The sequence below is a fragment of the Protopterus annectens genome, chromosome 10.part0 (assembly GCF_019279795.1).
Source record: "Protopterus annectens isolate FY-2018-M chromosome 10.part0, PAN1.0, whole genome shotgun sequence".
Taxonomy (NCBI): domain Eukaryota; kingdom Metazoa; phylum Chordata; order Ceratodontiformes; family Protopteridae; genus Protopterus; species Protopterus annectens.
The window spans coordinates 1,501,542,480-1,501,564,685 of NC_056744.1; the positions used below are offsets into that span (position 1 = coordinate 1,501,542,480).

A 22,206-nucleotide genomic window follows, 5' to 3' on the forward strand; every position below is an offset into this window, starting at 1 on the left:
AAGGACAGATCATCAACTGATTCTGTGAACTACAGACACATTAGTCTGACTAGTCTCATATGCAAAGCCATGCTAAGAATTATCATGGAAATGATTAACAATGACATAGGAATCTTTCAGGGACTGGACTCAACCCAACCTAGTTTTGTCAAAGGAAGACCGAGCCTACTGAACCTTGCGGACTTCTCTGAGAAGATCATCAAGGCAATGAATGAGGGCAAAATGGTGCATATTGCCTACCTTGACCTAGCCAAGGCATTTGATACAATACTTGGGATTGTAAACAAACTGAAAGAATTAGGCATAAGCCCATGTGTTAACTTGTTGGATAGTCATCTGGTTCAGAGACAGGACCCAGGAAGTTAGGACTGGAGAGACCACCTACACAAAGATGTCAGTCACCAGTGTTATCCCCAGGGGCTCTGTGCTGGGTCTGCTTTGGCATCTATTTTTCAGAAGTCAGCAGCTTATGGGAAAGTCAAACAGACAAATGACTGACGCAAATCCGCAACTTAAACCTCAATGCCAAGAAATGCATGACAGTACCTTTTGAGATATTGTCCACCCAGGGAAACTACCACTTTGATAAAACACCCCTAAAAGTAGACACAGTAGATTTTGAGACTCATGTAGATAGTAACTTGGCTTTTGACCAACATATGTCTAAAGTTAAAAGAAAACTATTCTATATCAGTCAATTTATAGTTAAGGGCGAGGCATTTAGGTCCAGGGAAGTCATTCATGCAACTGTACTCAGCCATCATCAAGTTCTTATTACGTGATCGAACTTTTACGATTTTAAACACCATATGGTAAAACTTCAAATACTTAAAAAAAAAAAAAAAAAAAAAAAATTTTACCTGACTGTTTTAATCAGGGGGACAAGTCCCCTTGCACCCTCACACCCCCCTGCTCATTAAATATACCAACTCTCAGATCGTACTACAGTGCAGTAAAGGGACATCTTCCCTTTCCGCACTGTACTGCATTATAGTGCGGTCTCAGAGTTGGTATATTTAAAGAGCAGGGGGGTGTGGGGGATGCAGGGGGCTTGTCCCCCTACTTAAAACAGTCAGGTAAGTTTTTTCCTTTTTTTTAACATTTACGAAGTTTTACAACTTCGAACATATGGGTTCGACCATCTGGTGTTCGAAGTTGTAAAACTTCGATAACGTAATAGGAACCCCCATCATCAGACCCATCATTGAGTATAACACCACCTTCTATATGTATCTGACCAGGTACATGCAACAACTGGAATGTCCACAGAGGTTCCTCAGGGAGTAAACACAATGTCTTATTTAGATCATCTCAAATCCCTGTCTTTATACTCTTGCTTCCTACAGGCTGCTGAGAAGCAATTTGTGCCTGGCATATAATGCATCATTAGATCCCACTCTGATGGACCTTTTGCATAGCCGCAAAACAAACAGCACAAAAACTACTACATGAAAAGATTTAAACTTTGCCTAGGATTTAAATATAATATTTTGGAGGGCAAGTATGTATCTCAGAGAATCCCCATTCCCTGGAATAGGCTTCCCATCCATGTGAATCAGAACCCTTCCCTAACCTTAGTCAAGTGCAACCTGAACCAGCGGATGGAAAATTTTAAATTCTCCCCTGGTCTTACATTTTTGTCTCTGATGGACAGAGCAGCCATTAAATCATGCCCTAAAATACACCCCTTAAAATAACCTCCAAGACTCAGTAACAATTGGGATACATTTGGTTGCATAGCTAGGCTTTTAAAGGCCACAGTGTTCATCAGGCTAGTATACATCTATGAACTTGTGATGATAAAAGTAGTAGAAGTTGGCCTCTAATCCCTCCTGTTCCTCCTTCTGCACTATACCCTGAAATTACTGTAGTAAAAAAGCTGCATCAAAATGAACACGCAATGAACCCACTCAACCGTGAGAAGAAACATTCCATTTTGCTGAAAGGAAATTAAAAAGAAGGGGGTTAGGAGTCTTAATCTCTCCACCCATTTTAAACAAAGAAAATGATACTGAATTACTTACTAGTTTGACCTCCACAGAAGTTACAAAAAACTTCATATCATTGCCTTAGGATGATCCTCCCTCCATCTGTTAGTAAGTCCCATTTAACTAACAAAAACAGTGACTAGTTAGTAGACCACAACTTGGATTCATTAGGTACTGAGTTTGTGGATTGCCCAGACACTACAAATGCAGATACCTTCGGTGAAGTCCTGGTGCTGTCTGATTCTATACCCAAGCCTGCATGATATAAATTAAGACAAATTAACAGATTCAATTTAACAATTTCTTCTCTGCCATGCATGAAATAAGATGACCGCCCCCTCATTTGTTAAATAAGATCCTGCAATGGAATATCAATTACACTTCATTTATAAATCATTGTGGAAACAATGATCTTATTTATTCCCACCTGAATCATATGAAAAATGATGCACTTGATATTTTAGATATCTTAGTAACCAGAAATAAAACAGTAGTACTGGAGACATTATTCAATCGCCAAGATGCAGTGACAACATGCACAGGAAAGCTTTACTATTTTACACCTGGTTAAGGCAGCTATGCAATGCATACTCTTTGGGACTTGTGACGTATTGGGAAGATATCATTTATGACAGTCTTGTGTGTGCTACAGGCAATTTCCACAGCAGTTCTTGCACTGTAAGCAAACATTTCAATATGTCTGAAAACAGTTAGATCATTCCCACTTACACAAAGCAATGCAGCAAAAAACAATGGAGTTAATAACACGGTAACAGTTCGTTACTCTATCACCTGTAGCATCTGTAACCATACAGCCTACCTCGACCTGGCAAAGGCCTTCGACACAATACCCCACTCAGGTATCATCGAAAAACACATCAGCTTGAATGTAAACCCATACATCACAAGATGGGTTGCAAACTGGCTAAGTGACAGAACCCACAGGGTCAGAGTTGCTGGAGCCATGTCAGACTCAAAGCCTGTCACAAGTGGTGTCCCACAGGGCTCAGTCCTGGGTCCACTCTTGTTCGGCATCTACTTTTCTGAAGTACAAGCAAACACAGGAGGGTTATGGCTGACAAAGTTTGCAGATGACTGCAAACTGGGCGCCATAGTCGAAAACACATCTGACACAGATATCCTCCAGAAGGGCCTCACAGAAACGGATAACTGGTGCCAGAGCCATGGCCTGAAGTTAAACGCCAAAAAATGCATAGTCGTACCCTTTGGGAAAAACAAGGTTACCCCTAGCTACCATATAGGTGGCAATCCACTGAGCACAGAAAAAGTCATCAGGGATCTGGGGACCCAGGTTGACAGTAGCCTTCGTTTGACACTCATGTTGCTAAAGTAGTTAGGAAAACCTTCTATATCGCCCACCTGATCATGAAGGGATTCACATCTAGATCAAGGGAGGTCATCGTCCCCCTGTACTCATCACTCATTAAACCTATGATTGAGTACAATGCCCCGTTCGGAATGTATCTGACCAGACACCTGCTGCAGCTTGAAAGGCCCCAAAAGTTCCTCACCAAAAGGATAAAGGGTCTCAAAAATATGTCTTATGCTGCCCGACTGAAAGAACTCCAGCTCTATTCAGTCTCATACCGCTTGCCAGAGATGACCTGTGCCTGACATATAAGGCCATGTCAAACCCAGATTTGATGAATATGCTTCACCTCAAAAAATCTAGATCCCTCAGAACCACAAGGGCGGGAGACTTAAACCTTGACACGGTTATAAATAGAACGTGCTGGAGGGACAGATTCATCACCCAGAGACTCCCTGTGCTGTGGAACAAAATCCCGGTACATGTGAGGCAGAGCACCTCGCTGGCCTTGTTCAACAGGAATCTTGACCAATGGATGGGAGATCGCAGATATACCCCAGGGATTACTTCAGTGTCACTGCTTGACAGAGGCACAGCAAAATGATAGGCATAGTTTTTATTCAAACTAAAGGGGTGGCGAAAGCCACATAACTATGGGCTAGGCTTATAAATGCCCTTGGGCAGATAGCCTAGTATGAACCTATGAACCTATGAACAAAGGTCAAGAGTCGGCATATATACTTCTTCAAGATAAATTTCCAAAATTTCCAGTAGCAGTTATTACTGAAGCATAGAATTCTGAAAATCTTACTATTTCCCTGTTTCACCAAAGTTAAGATTAAGGTCACATAATAATGTAGGGGGAGTGTTACTTTTAGATTGTAACACTCAACACTATTTCTGTTACCACGTTAAAAAAAAAACATTGTTGCTGATCTTATAAACACTTCCATGAGAGACAGCATTAGAATAATACATACTTATATAAAACCCTCCATGAACACATTTACTAACCATGACTATCTTATTCACTTGGAAAGTAATATAACTCATAAATGTGTGACTTTGATATGTGATTACATCCCTGGGTACACTGAAATGCTATTCCTCCTACAGGAACATTGTGCAGGAACTTTTAGACATGGCCTCTTTTCTTAATCTTATACAAATGATACAGAAATTTACTCAAGCGAATATAATTCTTGACTTATTACTAACAGTATTGACCATGTTACAACCCATTAGATAACACAGACCATTGTTTGATAATGTTCAGTATTCAACCTGACCCAATCAATGTAACTCACTAGAAGAAAATGTTCAACTTTAATAAAATTAATTATCAAATCTCCTAGGAAATTTAAAAGTAGAGAACTCGGATGCTAAAGCTGAAAATGTTAATGTGGGATATCACCAATGTGAAAACAAATTCTCCTGGGCATTCAATAAACTACATGTAGGCAAATCTCCAAGAAAATTTAAAAGTAGAGAACTGGGATGCTAAAGTTGAAAAGGAGGTTAATGTGGGATATCACCAACTTAAAAAAAATCTCCTGGGTATTCAATAAACTCTATGTAGGCTTAGCGTGAATCCTACACAGAGTTTGTGTTTGCTCAGTGAGCAGCCGTGTTAATTACATATGCATGCTGTGCACTGCATTTAAACAAAAACAAGCATGATTTCATGGCCAGCAACAGTACTGCTGGCCAGGAAACTGTGTAAAGCAATACAAACACCTGCAGACATGTACACCTGTTTGCCTACGGACAAAATAGGTCTGTGGGATTGTGCAGAAAGCCTCAGTGACTACCAGGGTTACTAATAAAGCAATTTATACAGTCCCAACACATTATATGAACATGTATAAAGTGCATAGTAATGTGGAAATCTGTTTCAGACATACTGAATAAACGTGTTGCAAATGATCAGCTAGGGTAAATAGACTGCATTATTAATATTTAGGGGAAGTGTATTGAAAAAGGACACACAGATGAACTGTAGGAATGAACACGGGAAAGAGGACAGGTGAAACAACAATGTACAGCAGATGAGGGGATGTCAATGAAGATAGTTGTAGCATGAACACTAATCACATATCTACATGATACAGTACATACTGCACAGTTATTGTATATTACCTGACTGTCACAGAAGGTGACATATCAGTGAAGAGGATTCTTAGTGCTATAAGTATCCTGATATGAACAGTGGGACACATATCAGGGATACAACAGGGGGTGTATATCACATACTCAAAACACTAAAATGTTGAAAAACAAAACATTTAACACATAACCGCGAAAACTGATCAAACTCGAAACACTAAAACATCAAAAAACAAAACACTGAACTCATAACCATGAAAACTGGAAACAGTGAAGCCGTGGAACATCAAATTCTTTCCCAGAGAAAGAATATGGTGGGCCGTTTACGCGGCTTCGCTATTTCCTCCACTGTGGTGCGATCTCGGAGTTGGTATATTTAAGTGGGGGGGCAAAGCTCCCCACATTAGATATTGTTTGTAGTGTTTGTGTGTTTCGTGTTTTTTGCTGGAACAGCGATATTTTTCCAGGGTAAAAAAATCGCTGTTCTCAGCTTTCGGCGTTTTCAATTTTCGCAGTTATAGGTTCGATGTTGTGTTGTTCCATGTTTTGGTGTTTTGAGCATGTGATATAAACCCCAACAGGGGGTTAAGTGCATATTGTCAAGCTGTGCAAAATGAGTTGCCTGAATATGGATGTAATGTCAGCATAGATCTCAACCAAGCAGGACACATAGCAACAGGCACGTGGACAAAAGCATGCACAATTATAGATAATATAAGAATAATACCACCATTAATCCCATGTCTTTGACATAACATATGTGGTTGTGAGTGATCTTTGATGGTTCTGCAAGAACACACTTGTACAACTGTTATGATTTGTCAGCAATCTATGAGGGGAATCAAGCACACCTTCCTCAAAATTTAACATCTGTCAGAAGTCTTAGGAGGAATACTGTTACACCAGTAATTGAAATTACAAGCAATCCTGGCTAGCTGACAGGTGTGCATCCCATATTATATATATATATATATATATATATATATATATATATATATATATATATATATATATATATATATATATATATATATGGCACAATCCACACTGTCACAAATGTAAACTGTGCCATCAATGTTGTCAATCAGCTGTCTATTTACTGTGTGCATCACAGGAACACACATTACACATGCATCTTTTATAATACCTTAATGGAGGTTCCACATTAACCATTAATGTTTATGCAACACAAAGAATACTTAGGTATGGCCAATAAGTTGTGTGGGAGCTCACTGTAGAAAATGTGGTACACTTGAGTAACTCATCCCTGGAAGATGTGTTGGGAGGTACATGAAAAAGGGTGTGTTGTATTCAGTTATTGGTGTAATGAGGGCTGTGAACTATGTAACTATAACGTTGTTTGATGTGGTTGTCCTGCACATACTCAGGAATTCTGTTACATAAAAGGGAGTAGTCACCAGTTTGGGCCCATGCTGGTGGTCGTTCCCCATGGTATGGAAGGACAGTAGGGAATGGTTAACCAAATTTATCCAATATATAACAAGTCCACCCGTTTTTTTGAGTTTTACTCCACAGGTGGAGACTGAAAGAATTCCATATCTAGACATACTTGCTTGTGAAAGTATTTCTTGAGGAACTTATATTTAAAGATTTTTAGAAAACCTTCATATTCAAATATCATCCTGCATGATTCTAGTTCGCACCCTGTACAACAAGAGAGGGCTACTTTTAAGAGGCAATCTGTGAGGGCTGCAACTTGCTGGGGAATGTGAAGTTATGGAATCTATGTTCTTGAACAGGGGTCACCTAGGTGTTTGATGAAAAAAATAACGGATCAGGTTGTGGGAAAAGGGAAGCTAATTATTTTGTCCCAATTTTTCCCTGGAACATAGGATGTTTGAAAGGCAAGAACACTCTGCTAGAAATGTATCTTGCCCATAAACAACTTCATTTATTAGTGTTTTTAATACTGATAGTGATTTAATTAGATGGGTACAGAACAAGAACTTGTCCATTATTGAGTGTGACAAAGAGATTCTTAAACTAGGGGATAGATTTATTGTTGTGTATAAGAAAAGATGCACTCTTTAAAATATTCTTGAAAGATCCCCAAACCGATATGATACTGGCAGTTCTGTTAGGGGTATGAGGAAGTGTGGACATTATCATTATTTTAAGCACATCCAGATGGATGCCTAGTTAACAACAGACCCTTTGATAAAAAGGGTAGGTTTAACCATCAATCAAAAGGAGTAATTTTTGTTGCTTTGTGCCAGGGATTCCACTTTCTACTATATAGGAAAAACTGAGCACTCTCTTAAAGAGCGAACTTATGAACATCTATATAATATTGGGAAGCAAAAAAGTAGTATTGCAATGGTTAAGCATACCTCACTATGCCCAGAACACAAATTTAGATTTGTAATTCTTGAACAAATTGGTCTAGGTAAGCGGGAAAGGGGGGTGTATGTACAGTAACTTTTGAAATAAAGGAGTTATACTGGCAACTTTAATTTAATGCCTTCAAACCTCCAGGACTGAATGACAATTGCTCTACTGCCGCATTACTAAATAAGAAAGCATTGGAAAGGAAGATGTACAGAATACATTGCATTGTTAGATTTTTAGCTATTGACTTTTAAAGATGTAAACATTTCATTAATGGAATATTTATTTTGCTCATTAACTTATTTATTTTATGTATTTTTAAGGGTTGGTGCCATTCTTGCAGCTTTTGTTTAGATAAATATGGGGCTACATAATCATACATTTACATGAATATTTTAGACTATTTATGATAGTATTTTAAAGGAAAGGACTGGGATTTGCTTGAAGTTTTAAATATTTTAATAACTGTTTGCTGAAGTTGTTTTAGTTTAAATGAGTCATGTGACTTTAAGCTGGGTCTTATAAAACAAGATTTGCTTTGTTTGGAAACTATCTGAAGTCCTGGTGCTACCAGAATGAAAGCAACTGTTTTACTTGTGTTTACTGGTCTTCATACACTATTACATTTTGGATTATTTTGGTGCCACATAACTAATTAACAGGAATAGGGCCTAGCACATAGACCTGAGATATCGACCTGCTCACCATACTCTACATATAGCTCACTTTGCACACTTATTTATCTGTCACGTATGTGATCCAGTGGTCTACCCACTTGGTGATATAGGTGTTTATGGCTACTTGTGACAGTTTCTCAGTAATACCTCAGTGTGGATTTGTGTCAAATGGCTTGGCCAGGTCAAATAGGTTCATAGGTTGGTACTAGGCTATTGGCCCTAGGGCCTGTACAAGCCTAGCCATAACAATTCCCAGGCTATTTATTTCCACACTATTTACTTCCCTGGACCCCTGTCTAGCAGGGTGATTGACATGATCCCTAGGGTGAATTTCCTTTCTCCCATCCAGTCATCAAGGTTCCTTTTGAAGAGGGCAAAGAGGTGCTCTGCTTGACATGAATGGGCAGTCTATTCCAGAGTCTGGGGAGTCTCTGGGTCAGGAACCTATCCCTCTAGCATGTTTTATTTATTGTGATGACAAGGTTTAGCTCTCTGGAGTGTGTGGCTCTGAGGGATTGGGATTTCTTTAAGTGTAGCATGTCCAACAGCTCTGGGTTTGACATGACTTGTATATTACGGAGAGACTGCCTCGGAGTAGACGATATGCGACAGAGTATAGCTGGAGCTTTTTAAGACGGTCAGCATAGGGCATCTGCTTTAGGCCTGTGATTCTTTAAGTGAGGTATTTCTGCAGCCTTTCCAGTTGTTGCAGATGTCTTTGAGAGGTACATATCAAATGGGGCGTTGTATTCTATAATGTGTCTAATGAGGGATGAGTACAGTGGGACAATGACCTCCTTTTTTCTGGATGAAAAGCCCTTAGTGATGAGGTGTGCCACATAGAAGGATTTCCTGACTGTTGTGGCAATGTGGTTATCGAAGGTGGGACCACTGTCCACCTGTGTCCCTAAGTCTCTTATCACACTTTCGGTGTTTAGTGTACTGCCACCTATGTGGTAATTCATGGGTACATGTTTTTTCCCAAAGGAGATGACTATACATTTCTTGGCATTGAGCTTGAGCCCATGGCTCTAGCACCAAGCATCTGTTTCTGTAAGGCCCTTTTGTAGAGTATCAACATAATTTGGGGATTCAATAGTGGCTCCCAGTTTGCAGTCATCTGCAAACTTTGCTAGCCAGGGTCCCTTAGTGTTGGACTGTATTTCAGAGAAGTAGATGCCAAACAAGAGAGGTCCCAGGACTGAACCCTGAGGTACTCCACTTGTCACTTGTCTGCAGCTGGATTTGGAGTCAGGTACTTTTACAGTGTGGGTTCTGACAGTAGGACAGCTGGCAACTCATCAAGTGACGTAGGGATTAATGCCCAGCTTAGTAAGTTTATCTATGATTCCAGAGTGGTGGATAGTGTCAAAAGCCTTGGCGAGGTCCAGATAGGCTGTGTGGACTGCCTTACCCTAATCCACAGCTCTGGAGACTGATTCGAAGAAGTCAATCAGGTTCAGGAGACAAGATCGGCCCTTCACAAACTCAAACTGGGTGGGGTCCAGTGTTATAAGGTTGCCAATGTCTTTGTTTATAAGTTCCATGATAATACATTCCATGGCCTTGCAGATCAGGCTCGTCACACTGATGGGGTGGTAGTTCCCGGGATCCAAGTTGGATCCCCCCTTGTGGAGAGGGATAAGTGTAGCTCTGCGCCACTCAGTGGGCATGAAGCCTGAGGTGAGGGTATGATTAAACATGACACTTAGGTGAGGTGCCAGTTCATTTTGTAGTTCATGTAGTACACAGCTCGGGATGTCATCTGGTCCCATGGATGCTGTATTCTTAGCTTTGGAGAGTGTGCTTTCTACCTGTGTGGCCGTTATTACCGGAATTTGGCAATCTTCCGGTATTGAGATGGGCCATTTAGGGGGGAAGAGGGGGGTGAAGTCGGCACTGAATCGATCTGCCAGGATATTAGCAATATCCATGGGATTAGTATATTTAATGCCACTCTGTTGTAGCTCAGAGCAGATCTGAGCATTGTCATTTAGATTCTTGACATATTTATAGAATACCTTGTGGTTGTCTTTGGAATCTTTGGCAATTTTATTTTCGTAACTAGCTTTGGAGGATTTTATGAGGGATCTCAGCTTCTTACTGAGGCTGCTAAGGGAGTTTTTTGCATCCTGAGATTTTCCTCTTTTTTGCAACAGTTTCTTCCTTTTGTTGTAAAGTTTGTTTATGGCAGGGGACCACCAGATTGGTTTCCTTTTCTTGGAGGAGAGCATCTTGGTTCTATTTTAATTGTTTAATTATTTAATTATGCAAGTTGATAGTTTTATCATCATGCATAGCCTTGTTGACCTTCTTGAGGACATCAAACAGATGCAACAGACATTATGTAGCCTGGGCAATTTGTACATGTGTTTGGTACATAGTTTTGATATTACCTATGTTCTTTTAGAGGAGGTCCATGTCTTGTTGGTGTACCTCACAGATGAGTCAGGGTGGATCTATACATGCATGCATCAGGTGATGTTCCCCTCCAAATCAGAAGGATGCATGTTGATGAACACTTTTCTACAGAAACAAAGGATGCCTGGAGTCTGTGTTGAAGTATGGCTCTAAGTGTGTTTGGTAGGTCCATGATTTGAGTCATGCTATAGGCAATCTTCAATGTTGTCAGGGCCCAGTGGTTCTGTGTTATTTGCTGCAGACAGCACACAGCTGAGCTGCCCGCCTTAGAATAAAAACTGAGCAATTTTTACATGTATCCCTTGGCCAATGGGCAGTGGTGATGGGGGGGGGGGGGCATGTGACACAAACTGTCAACTACTGCACTGTCTATTTTCTCCGACTAGGTATGTCTGGTGACATCCACATACAGACCTATGCTTAGTTTTGTATTCCCCTTATCATTTCATATTTATTGGAATAAATGATTTGTGTAACGTCTACAAATAAAACCTTAGTAAAAAAGTGCAGATGTACCACCACCGACACAACAAAATTTGTGATTTAATAAAACTCTTAGAAGACAAAACAAACAAAGAGAACATAGGATAAGCACTTTTGGTAAAACCTTCTTCAAATCCTTTGTTCACTCTCATCAAGGCAAAACTTTTAAACTGTGTTCAACCAATCATGCTGTTCAGGGGTGGTTGGTCATTCTTCACATTCCACATACTGGTACTATGCGCAGAGTCATACAACTGTACCAATGTCGTACTTACATCAATTACACAACATATGCCTATATGTTTTTCATGGGCAAGCTGTGCCTGAGTGGCCTGATGCCATATCAGGACACATTAGAGATTAGTTGCTTGTGGCTCATGCAGAACATTTCCTGACACAAATGGTAATAATCACACAGTGGTGCTGCTGACCACCTCAACAATCCTTGGGTACAGCAACAGAACTGCACATATAATGAATTCCACAGGGTTGCAACTGAATCAAAACATGTCATACATTGGTTGTGTATACCACAGTATAACAACATGTGTAGGAGACAAGACTGTGACCATGTAATTTATATTGATGTCAGTCACAGAACATTTAATGACACATGCACACTTGTGCTATACTGCAAGTGTCACTGTGATGGTGGAATGTGAACTGTATAGAAGGTTGATCTGCTCCACTACAACAACACGTCCTAATATGCCAATAATATACATAAAAGTGTATTATACCATATCAACAGTTCGCAGGAGGCACATTACTACAACTGTTATAGAAGAACCATGTGATATAATTGTAGCAATGGACATCAATATACTAGCGTGCATCACAGACTGCAATACCCTCTTGTAGCCATACTGTATATCCACACTTCAGTATAGCACATGTCACTGACAGCAACATTGACATGTCAACTGCACATAGGGTCACAGGACATTATCACATGAAATCCTAGCCATTATTATACCATGTAAGAAATATCCCTATATCTACTTTATGGAAAACAGAAAGACTATTGTGTGGATGTGTATATTTTTTGGATTGCATTACATCCTGCCACCATCCCTATGAGACATGTGGACAACATCATGACAGAAGTATTAATCACATACGCAATTGTCTGGAGACGGCTTGCAGAGGCTCATGGAAGGACTCTGCTTTATGATGTTTCTATGCATATTTGACATCCTCCACTCCTCTGCCATAAGGATGTCAGGTGGCCAGAAGAAAAAGGAGGATGGTGGATGCCAGGGGCTAACATGAAAGGTTCCCCAAGTGGTAGTGAAATGAAGAGTGATTCCAAAGATCACAGAATGACCATAATGCACTACCAACCACACACACAGCAGTACACTGGTCCTGATCTGAACATTATGCCTGTGTAGGTATAAAATATGAATGGCAAGCAATGTCACAGTAGCAACACCACATATGCCTGACTGTAACACTGTCACTTTGTACTTTATATAGTATGATAGCATCATTGTATGCTGAGGAGAGCATGTTGTGAGGAGTGTAGAACATGGATGTGGAGGCACATCCCTGTGTAAAATTCTCTCAAAAGTGATAGTTGCATGTATAGACATGCCAGTTGCCTGCTGTCAGATTAAAACACCTATGTGTGAAGGTAAAGTAGCTTGCAAACACAGTAGTTAATTTTACAGCACAGGTTTGTCCTGAATACTGTCAGAGTACATATTATACGTCATCACTGTATGTTACAATAAGACACTGGAGAAGGGTTTGACCTAACCATGTAATCACATATCATTCTAAAATTTTCACTATAGCGATTGTTGGATGCACACACAGTTGACTGCAGTGAAAACAGAACACCTACCTAACTATTCAAAGAGCATAGTACTTTACACAAGCGCCACAGCACAGGTCTGGCTTTTATAGTGTTGATCAACACTTTATAACTGATGACATCAGCAGTGTCTGATGAGAAGAGGATAATAGTGGGAGTGTCCTACATGCTGGAGTAAAATGGTCTCTTGAATGTCACCCAAGTGAAAACACACACACACACACACATACACATACACAGACACACACACACACACACACACACACACACACACACACACACCAATGACCATAGTGAGATTAGCACCCCACTTAAGTACATCGACTAAAGAACTCAGTATTTAATTCAAGCACCATGGCACAAGTCTGAATTTTACAATGCTGCTGAACAATGTTTAGTGTATGACACAATCACTGGATGTTGGGAGGCTTGAATGAAATGGATAGCTAGCCATGTACAACTGTCAAAATATTTGTACTCAATGGGACTGTATTGCTGACTGTAGAAGACACAGTTACACTCTTCTGACTATACACACGTGCAAGTGGACCGCAGTGAGATTAGAACCCCTACCTGAGTACACCAACTATAGAAACTCAGTATTTAAAGCAAGTTCCATGACACAAGTCTGACTTTTACAATGTTATCAGACAGTTTATAGTGGATGACATTATCAGTGGATGTTTGAAAGAATATGTAGGGAGGCCTGTATGAAATGGATGGCTAGTCATGTACGACTGTCAAGATATTAAAGGACTACAGTGTAAACACATTTTCTGTCCTTAAAAAGTGCCTTCCCTTTGGTTGTGTTTTTACATGCACTTTAATGGGATGAAAACTAAGTGGGCAGTAAACATAAGAAATACATGCTAATGTGCACTTTCCATAGTGTACAGCCAAGCAGCTAGTTTGTGTGATCAATAGCAAAGTGTCTGTGCATGCAAAATACATATTTATGGGCTCCTACTTGAACTTGAGAAGTACATATCCATACTGACTATGGTAGACACATCTAACAGATACTATAGTGTTCATAAATAGTTCATATAGGGAATGATGTATCATAAATCGTCTAACCTTAAAAAGTATTTATACTTCTTTTCCAGTCTGCGTGTAGTAAAGTGAGGAGCAAATGCAGGCCTCTGTTTTACTGATAAAATTATAAGAGTTCTATTGGTTTGTCTACCTCTGTGCAAACACTTTAAGTGAAGAGGCATGGCAGTCAGCAATTTGGACAGGACTGAGTGAAAGTAACACACCTGCTGCATACCTGACTCTTTGGCAGCAGGCATAAGTGCAATGAGATATTTATTTTGAACTCAGATGAAACAAGGTTTGAATACAGCTGTATCTAATATTTTTAAATATATATTAATAATGTGATTAAATAATTCTTTAATCTACTTTTACTATGTGCTTCCTTAGCACAGCAGGTTTAAGCAGCATTGTGCAGAAGTAACCACACCATGCCATAGGTTGTGAATAGCCATTCACCATTGCTTGACATTGGTGCATAATGCAAAAATCCATGCAAACTCAGAGAACAAGTTTCATTGGGGATGCTTTTACTTATGTGTGTGTTGTGTGATTCTATTTTTTGACCAGATTAAAGGTGTTAAATTGGGTAGATGGGAAAGTGGTGAAATGGGGGCAAACAGGGGGAAGAATAAAGGGAAATCAATATAGGAATGTGCAGGAGGGAGGTAGGAAAGAACCATAGCTATCCACCTCTTCAACATAGTAAAATTAAAATATGTATAGAATATTGACTGAATTTGGACTGTCACCTCAAAAAAGACAGGTGACAGCAATGCAATCATGTTGTATAGCTAAATGGACTGAAATCAATTGCATCGAGAAGACACGTGCAAAATGGAGAGCTATGTATGGAATGATATTTTTGTTGGGACAGGTGCCCATTTATGATTTTTTATCTCAGTATGAGAGGAATGTTGGGTAAGGGATATAAGTATTTCTGGGTCAGGTAAGTAGGGTAGGGGATGACATGGATAGAAACAGGGCAAACAAGACACAGACATAGTGAGGGACACACCAGATTGGGGGACACCATAATTGGGGATAGAAGACATTGGATGCCCATGCCTGCCAAACATGGGGACAGTGAGAATTTAGTCCTCACCCACATACCTATCATCACTGTCCTCTTACTCTGTTGGATGTTGGAGTGTTTGACATCTTTCTTTACACACTATAACAGACAGCACCCTCTCCATCTGGTGGAGGTGAGCACCAATGGTGCTTTCCATGACCTCATGCAAGTCTGGCATCTCTTAGTAGGTGAAAAAAGCCCACATCTCCTAATATTTCCAGAGTGTACTGCTGCACCAGCTGCTGGGGTAATGCTACCTAATGTGGAGGGCCCAGGTAGTGCGGGGGAAGCACAGACATTTCTACCAGGTTGGGTCCCAGATGGGCTGGGCATCATTGCAGGAGCTGGAGGAGTTGGGACAGGCTGAGCCACAATGGTTGGCCTACCTCCCTGTGCTGTAAAGCATTTTGTGAATTGTCAGAAATTGATGACATCAAAACATCCCTTAACTTACAACTAGGCAGCAGCTGTTTATTTTCACACTCATTACAATGTATGTGTGCTGACTGCTGTGCAATGCCACTTAGTGTGTTTGTGCAGTGGAAAACCATACAGGATACAATGTATGCATTTTGAATTTGTCTACTGTCTGCTTCCTGTCTGCAGGTGTTCTGGACCTGTTGTTGCTGTGGAAGATCGCTGATTGTTGTGCATGCTGATTAGCAGGCTTGCATGATAGTAAGCAAAAGATGCAACAATGTATCTATTTTAAAACTGACTACTGTCTGCTTCCTGTCTGCAGGTGTTCTGTCTGCTTCTTGTGTGGGCCATTAGTCTATGTTTGCTTGAAGGTAAGTGATGTGCATATGTGACAGGCAAAGCTCATCTTGTTTTATCTTTCTAAGCAGTGCTTATTAGCTTTCATCCTTAAAAGACAACTGGAAACTTGAACCATAATCAACATATACTATGCGTTTTTTCGTGTTTACCAGGTGGGCTACCTTAGCTGACAAGACACTTGTAGTAACATAAGTTGATGCGGTCATATATTGATCCCATCACAATAAATAATCACCCACCTTATGCTTACTTACATTAGCAAGTAACAGTATGCAAGGATATGCCATTCACTTGTGTTCTTAGACATTTGTTTTTCTATTCCAGGTTCAACACTTACCTTGGGAGTCTGGAAATTGCAAGAGTTTTAATTTGGGGCTAACCCTCTTTCACGTTTGCAGGACACAGCCATTACATGGGGAAATAAAGGTTATGAGCATTGCCTGGCATCAACATTACTGTATGCATGTGTATCAGATGATGGTTTTAGCCCCTTAGGTGGAGAGTGTGTGTTCTATCTGTTGTCTCTTGGGCAGTGTGAGGGCATATTGTGCATACCTACATCGGCCTACACCCACAGAGGCTTGTGGTTTCCCACTCTGACTCCTCAACTGCATGTGGCTGTGGTGACCTTCCCAGTGGTGGTGGTATATGTGGCCATTCCCTTTGGTGTTCCTGCTAAAGCTGTTTTCTCAGGATAATATTGTGAAGTATGGCACAGATGGTGAAAATTTCATCAAGAGTATGGGGATTGTACTGCAGGACTTCACCACATGTATCGATCAGTGACTTCAGCAGCCCAAACACACGCTCTATGGTATTTCTTGTTTGACTGTGTGCCTTATTTTAGTGTTCTTCAGGTGGCGTGTGTGCATTCCTAATGGATGTCATCAGCCATGGTTCAAGTGCATAACCTGCATCCCTCAGTAAATGACCCTGTGGGATATTCCCCCCTAGAAAACATCTGATGCAGTTGAGAGCTGTGCCAGATATGCAAGTCATGGTAATTGCCTGTTTTGCCAGCACACATATTCAGGATTTTCCCTTGGTGTTACAAATGACCTGGCAGTTAATGGAGTGGAAACCCTTTCTATTTATGTACACCCTTCTGTGTTCTCTGGGTGGTGCTTTGATTTTGATATGTGTACAGTCTATGCCACCCAGGACTTTAGGGTAGTGTGATACAAGGTAGAACTCCTGCATAGTTGTGGCTGTGTTCTCAGGTGTATGGGAAGAATATACATAGTCACTGGCATGTTGCATCATAGCATTCAAGAATTAGGTTCATAGGAGATTACTAGGCTAGCAACACTAGAGCCTTTACAAGCCTAGCCATGTTAATCCCAAGTATCCCAATTTGTTCTTTATGGGTAGTTCACAAAACTTGGTTAAATCCAAAGTATCCCCATTTATTCTTTTTGGGTAGTTCACAGAATGAATTTATGAACAGATTAGGTCTGTGATTAACACCAATTACCCCTGTTGCTGAGCAACATGGGTCCCACAGCAAAGGCGAATTTGTGGTCTCCCATCCAATTATCTAGATTTTGTTTGAATAGGGTCAGTGAGGAGCTCTGTTTTACATGAACAGGAAGTCTGTTCCAGAGAAGCAGCAGTCTCAGGGAGACATATCTGACACTCTAGCATGTTCTGTTAATGTCACAAGCTCAGTTGAGATCCTTAGGGTGAGTGATTCTTATGCCATTTGACTTGTGGATGTACAGCATTTCCTTCAGGGCAGGATCAGAGATTGCCCTATAGGCCAAGCACAAGTCACCTCTCAGCAGCCTATAAGATACAGAGTAAAGTGACAGGGCTTTCAGCTTCTCCAGGGATGTCCTGGCTTGGAACCCTGTATTTTCTTAGTAAGAAATCTCTGAGGTCTCTCTAGCTGCTGCAGGTGTCTGGTGAGGTACATGCAAAAGGGTGCATTATACCCTATTAGTAGTTGGATGAGGGTTGAGTACAGTGAAGTTGTTACATCCCTTGACCTAGATGCTATGCTGTTGCTTATGAGATAGGCTACTTAGAAGGTTTTCCTTACCAGTGTGGAAACTTGGTGGTTAAAGTTCAGATTGCCATCAACCTGTGTTCCCAAGTCTCACACCACTGGGTTGGAGCTCAGGGGGTGCTGTCAGTATTTTAATTTGTAGGGATTTCTGTTTTGCCAAAGAGAATAATAATAATGCATTTTGTTTTAAACCATGGCTAGTCTCACAACACTGGGTTGAAACTCAGGGGGGGGGGGGGATGCTGTCAATATTGTAATTTGTAGGGAATTTTGTTTTGCCAAAGAGAATAATAATGCTTTTTTTGCACTTAGTTTTAAACATGGCTATTGCACCAATCATTCATTTCTGTTTGCCCTTCTTGTAATATGTTGACATTTTTAGGGGACTCCATGATTGCTCCTAGTTTGCAATCATCAGTGAACTTGGTGAGCCATAGCCCATCTACTTTGGCATGGACTTCTGAATAGATCCCAGATGGTAAGAGGCACAGCACATACCCCTGTGGAACTCCACTGGTGATGGGTTTGCTAGTGGAGGTGGAGTCACCAGTTCTGACAGAGTGTGTTCTGTCGGTGAGTCAAATGGCTACTCGTCTAGTAATGTAAGGGTTAATCCTCAGCTGGGAAAGTTTCTCAATGATGCCAGACTGGGGGATTGTGTCAAAAGCCTTGAGATGTCCCACCTTTGTCCATGGCTTTGGTGACACTCTCAAAGAAGCCTACCAGATTTAATAGGCATGATCTACCCTTAATGAAGTGAAACTGGGTTGGGTTCAGCACTTGAAGGTCACCTATGTCCTTGTTGATAAGGTCCATGATAATTCTTTCTATGGCATTGCAGATGAGGTTGGTTAGACTTATTGGTCTGTAGTTCCAAGAGTCAACCGATGGCCCCCACTTTGTGCAGGGGGATTACTGTTGCTGTTCTCCATTGTGCATACATATAGCCAGTTCTCAAGCTATGATTAGAGAAAATGCCAAGTAGGCTCATTAGGTCTGGTTTTAGATTGTTTAGTAAACAACACAGGGTATTTTCTGGTCCCACTGAAGCTCACATGGCATCTACTGTGCCTATGTAATAAGCTCTATGCTGTTTTACAGCAATGCACCAAAATATAGCTCTCTTCAAAAATATCCTCAGTGACTACAAGGGAAAGAGAAAATATCAACATAGAATAATGGCAGCTTTCTAGAAGGCCTCTAAGGTGCAAGTTTAGTACTCCACTGCATGGGAATACATGTATCAGCACATACGTACATATAAATAGATTAGATATATAAATATATATAGAGTTCAGAGTAGCCAATTAGCTAGTCTAGATGTTTTGTGATATGGAAGAATACCAGATTACCCAGAGGAAACCCACACAGACATGATAATAATAAACAGATGCTACAAAGTCACTAAATAGAAATTAGGCTTGAACTCTGGAACTGTTACAAAGAAACAATAGTCTCAGAAACACGGTGTATTCCAAAAATACCATCTACAGTCTAACTCAAAACAGCATTTTTTGAATCAGGAAATAATCTCACTGTATCTATTCAGAATAATCCATGCCATAATGTATCACAAGTCACTGTCAGATCCAAACAAACCACATCATCTCAAAATACCTCCCAAAATATTCATAAAAGGAAAATCGCCTCAATAGGAAACAATGCTCTTTGTATATCTCTGTTATACATGGCCTGTACAACCACTCTTATGCAGAATAGCTGCTCACAGTATGCATATCTAACATTTCTAACAAGTAATTAACAGACACACAGACCAATAATTATTAAATAGATCTTATATTCTGGGACAGAATTTGGATTTTTTAGTTATCCACATTATCTAGACATTTTTTTCAAACATTTTGAGTGTTAGTGTCTGGCAGAATGATGCAATGTTTCACAATTATCAGTCCTAGTACTGACACAGTGGTGCTTAAAGTTGATGGCTACATGGGATACTGCATTTGACGAAGAGTAGAAACCACTTAGTAAAGGTATTTGAAACATTTAATTCAATGTGGTGCTGAGTGAAAATAAGGATACAGCTGTTGCTGACTGTAGAAAAACAGAATATACCGATTGTGTTTGAAGCAGAATATGTTGCGAGGGAATTAGCTTAGTAGTAAGACCCAAGTCACCACAATTCTGAACGTTTGAAGGCCACAGAAGGCAATTAAGTTTTAAAATTGAATCTGAGGGAAGTAACTAATAGCCTGGAGGCAATGCAAATTGACTTACATAATTAGACAGTAATGCAGAAGTAGCTCCTACTGAGAATGCTGGCAATCTGTGCAATCAATAGGTAGTGATGAAACCAGTTACATGGCAAATGAAGGAGATGTAGGAAAAGAGAATTTGGAATGTTAAAAGACTTGATTAGATTATGTGGCAATTCACCAGACTGGAAGGTAATTTAGGAAAATGTAATGGGAAACTGTACTGTGTTTTGGACACCAAGAAGAATGATATGATGAGGCAAAATGTCCGAATGGATTAATTTTACTAAAAACTCTTTGCAACAGTGAAGTATGCATCACTCCTCAAGTGCAAGGTCAGGTATAGAAACTGTTTGATTTTTTTCATAGGTGCTGTTTCCCAGCATGCCTACAAACAACATGTTCTCCCCAACTGAGCCCAGTTCATTCATTCCCTCTTCCTAGGTGTTTCCCAGTGAGGATGAGAGTACGGCCAGGGCATCATACAGGTAACCATGGTGATGTCTGTGCTACATGCTGGCATTATAGCAATGAGTGCATATATGCATTGCCCTAACCCTGAACCTGGTGCTGACATGTTCACTTGCATCAGCTAAAGCCATCCTATATTCTCAGCCACACACTTATGAGGGATAACAAAGCTGCCCTCAAATAACCAAGCCCGCATTCCCCAGTCTTGCACCAACTGGTATCATGCAAGCCTCTGCCTACATTAGAGTAGGGTGGCATGAAAGGAACAACCCTCCCCCTGAATTAGTGAGGTATCATAAACTATTCAAGCTACCCTTCTCTGCTTGGGTCTTAACAGGATTGAGTTACTATACAAACTCAGGTCCCTAGGTCATGGTCAGTGCTTTACACCACTATGCCAAGGAGCCAGGAAGTTGTGGTAACCAAATGGAAAATGGAATAGTGTTTGTGAAGCAAGATTATTCAAAGTTGACTTTAAAAAGCCATTCTCATTTTGTTAACAATTTTGATGACGTCAATGGGAAAATAAATAACTGTCTTGGCAACTGATGCAGTTAAAATGGAGCAAGAAGTCAAGAGTTGACTGATTTGAGAGTCACTGATAGAATGAAAGTAACAGAAGATGAACAGCAGGTTTGTAGCTGGCTCAACTGGTACCCTGTGCAGTTCTCAGAATACTACACCCTTAACCCAAGGCTGAGGACCAAAAAAAAAAAAAAAAAAAAAAAAAACTTGGGGAACAAGGATAAAATGCTGCAAATAAAACAGACTAGCTCCACATTGCTGCTGGAATCACTAACATATACAACAGTTATTCATCAGTACAAATAGACAAAAGTCAGTCTTTAAGGAATACTTAGTCTGCTTTCATGACAAACCTCATCATTATAAAAAGAAAGACACTCAAAATAAGGTATATAGAATTCACAGCTTTTCAAATGGTAAATACTTAAAATATTTTTGAATTGTAAATGTCGGCAATTAGATAAAAAATGAAGCTGAAGGAACAGTGATTGTAAGAGGCTATAGAAAAAAAAAAACAGCTTGAAGTCTGTTTCTGCACAAATGGTTTTACTTACAAGGATAAAGGATGGATTTCATCTCCTTCCACACAGCATACTGCAGAGGGCCTCTGTATACCCCTAGGCTCAGATTGTGGTCCACAACACTTTGGCTTTCACTCTCTTCCTGGTGTTTTGAAAATCTGTGGAATAATCCAGGAAGGAAAACAAAATAACATATCTAAAGTGCAAATAATCAAGTTGGAATAATTAGGAATATTAAGAGCTTGATAAAATGCTTCTTTACATACCCTTCTAGGAAAGTCTTGATTTCCTGTATTAGAAAAAGTAGAAAAAAGTAACATGGACTAAACATATATTGTAGGATATTGTGACATAACTGCTAGCTAAGCAGAGCAAATTACATCTCCTCCATTACATTACTGT

The 22,206-nt window shown here is 40.1% G+C and overlaps 1 protein-coding gene and 1 long non-coding RNA gene across 2 annotated transcripts in view; one reads left to right on the forward strand and one right to left on the reverse strand.

Annotated features, from left to right (window-relative positions):
- LOC122813693 overlaps window positions 1-22,206 on the forward strand; it is a 176,895-nt gene that overhangs the window by 36,179 nt on the left and 118,510 nt on the right. The window lies entirely within an intron of this gene.
- LOC122813692 (zinc-binding protein A33-like) overlaps window positions 1-22,206 on the reverse strand; it is a 219,329-nt gene that overhangs the window by 21,395 nt on the left and 175,728 nt on the right. Inside the window, exons 4-5 of the mRNA XM_044086147.1 lie at window positions 22,071-22,093; window positions 21,838-21,962 (exon numbers count right to left, since the gene is read on the reverse strand). Of these exons, the coding sequence (XP_043942082.1) occupies window positions 21,838-21,962; window positions 22,071-22,093 (148 nt within the window). The remainder of the gene's footprint in view (window positions 1-21,837; window positions 21,963-22,070; window positions 22,094-22,206) is intronic.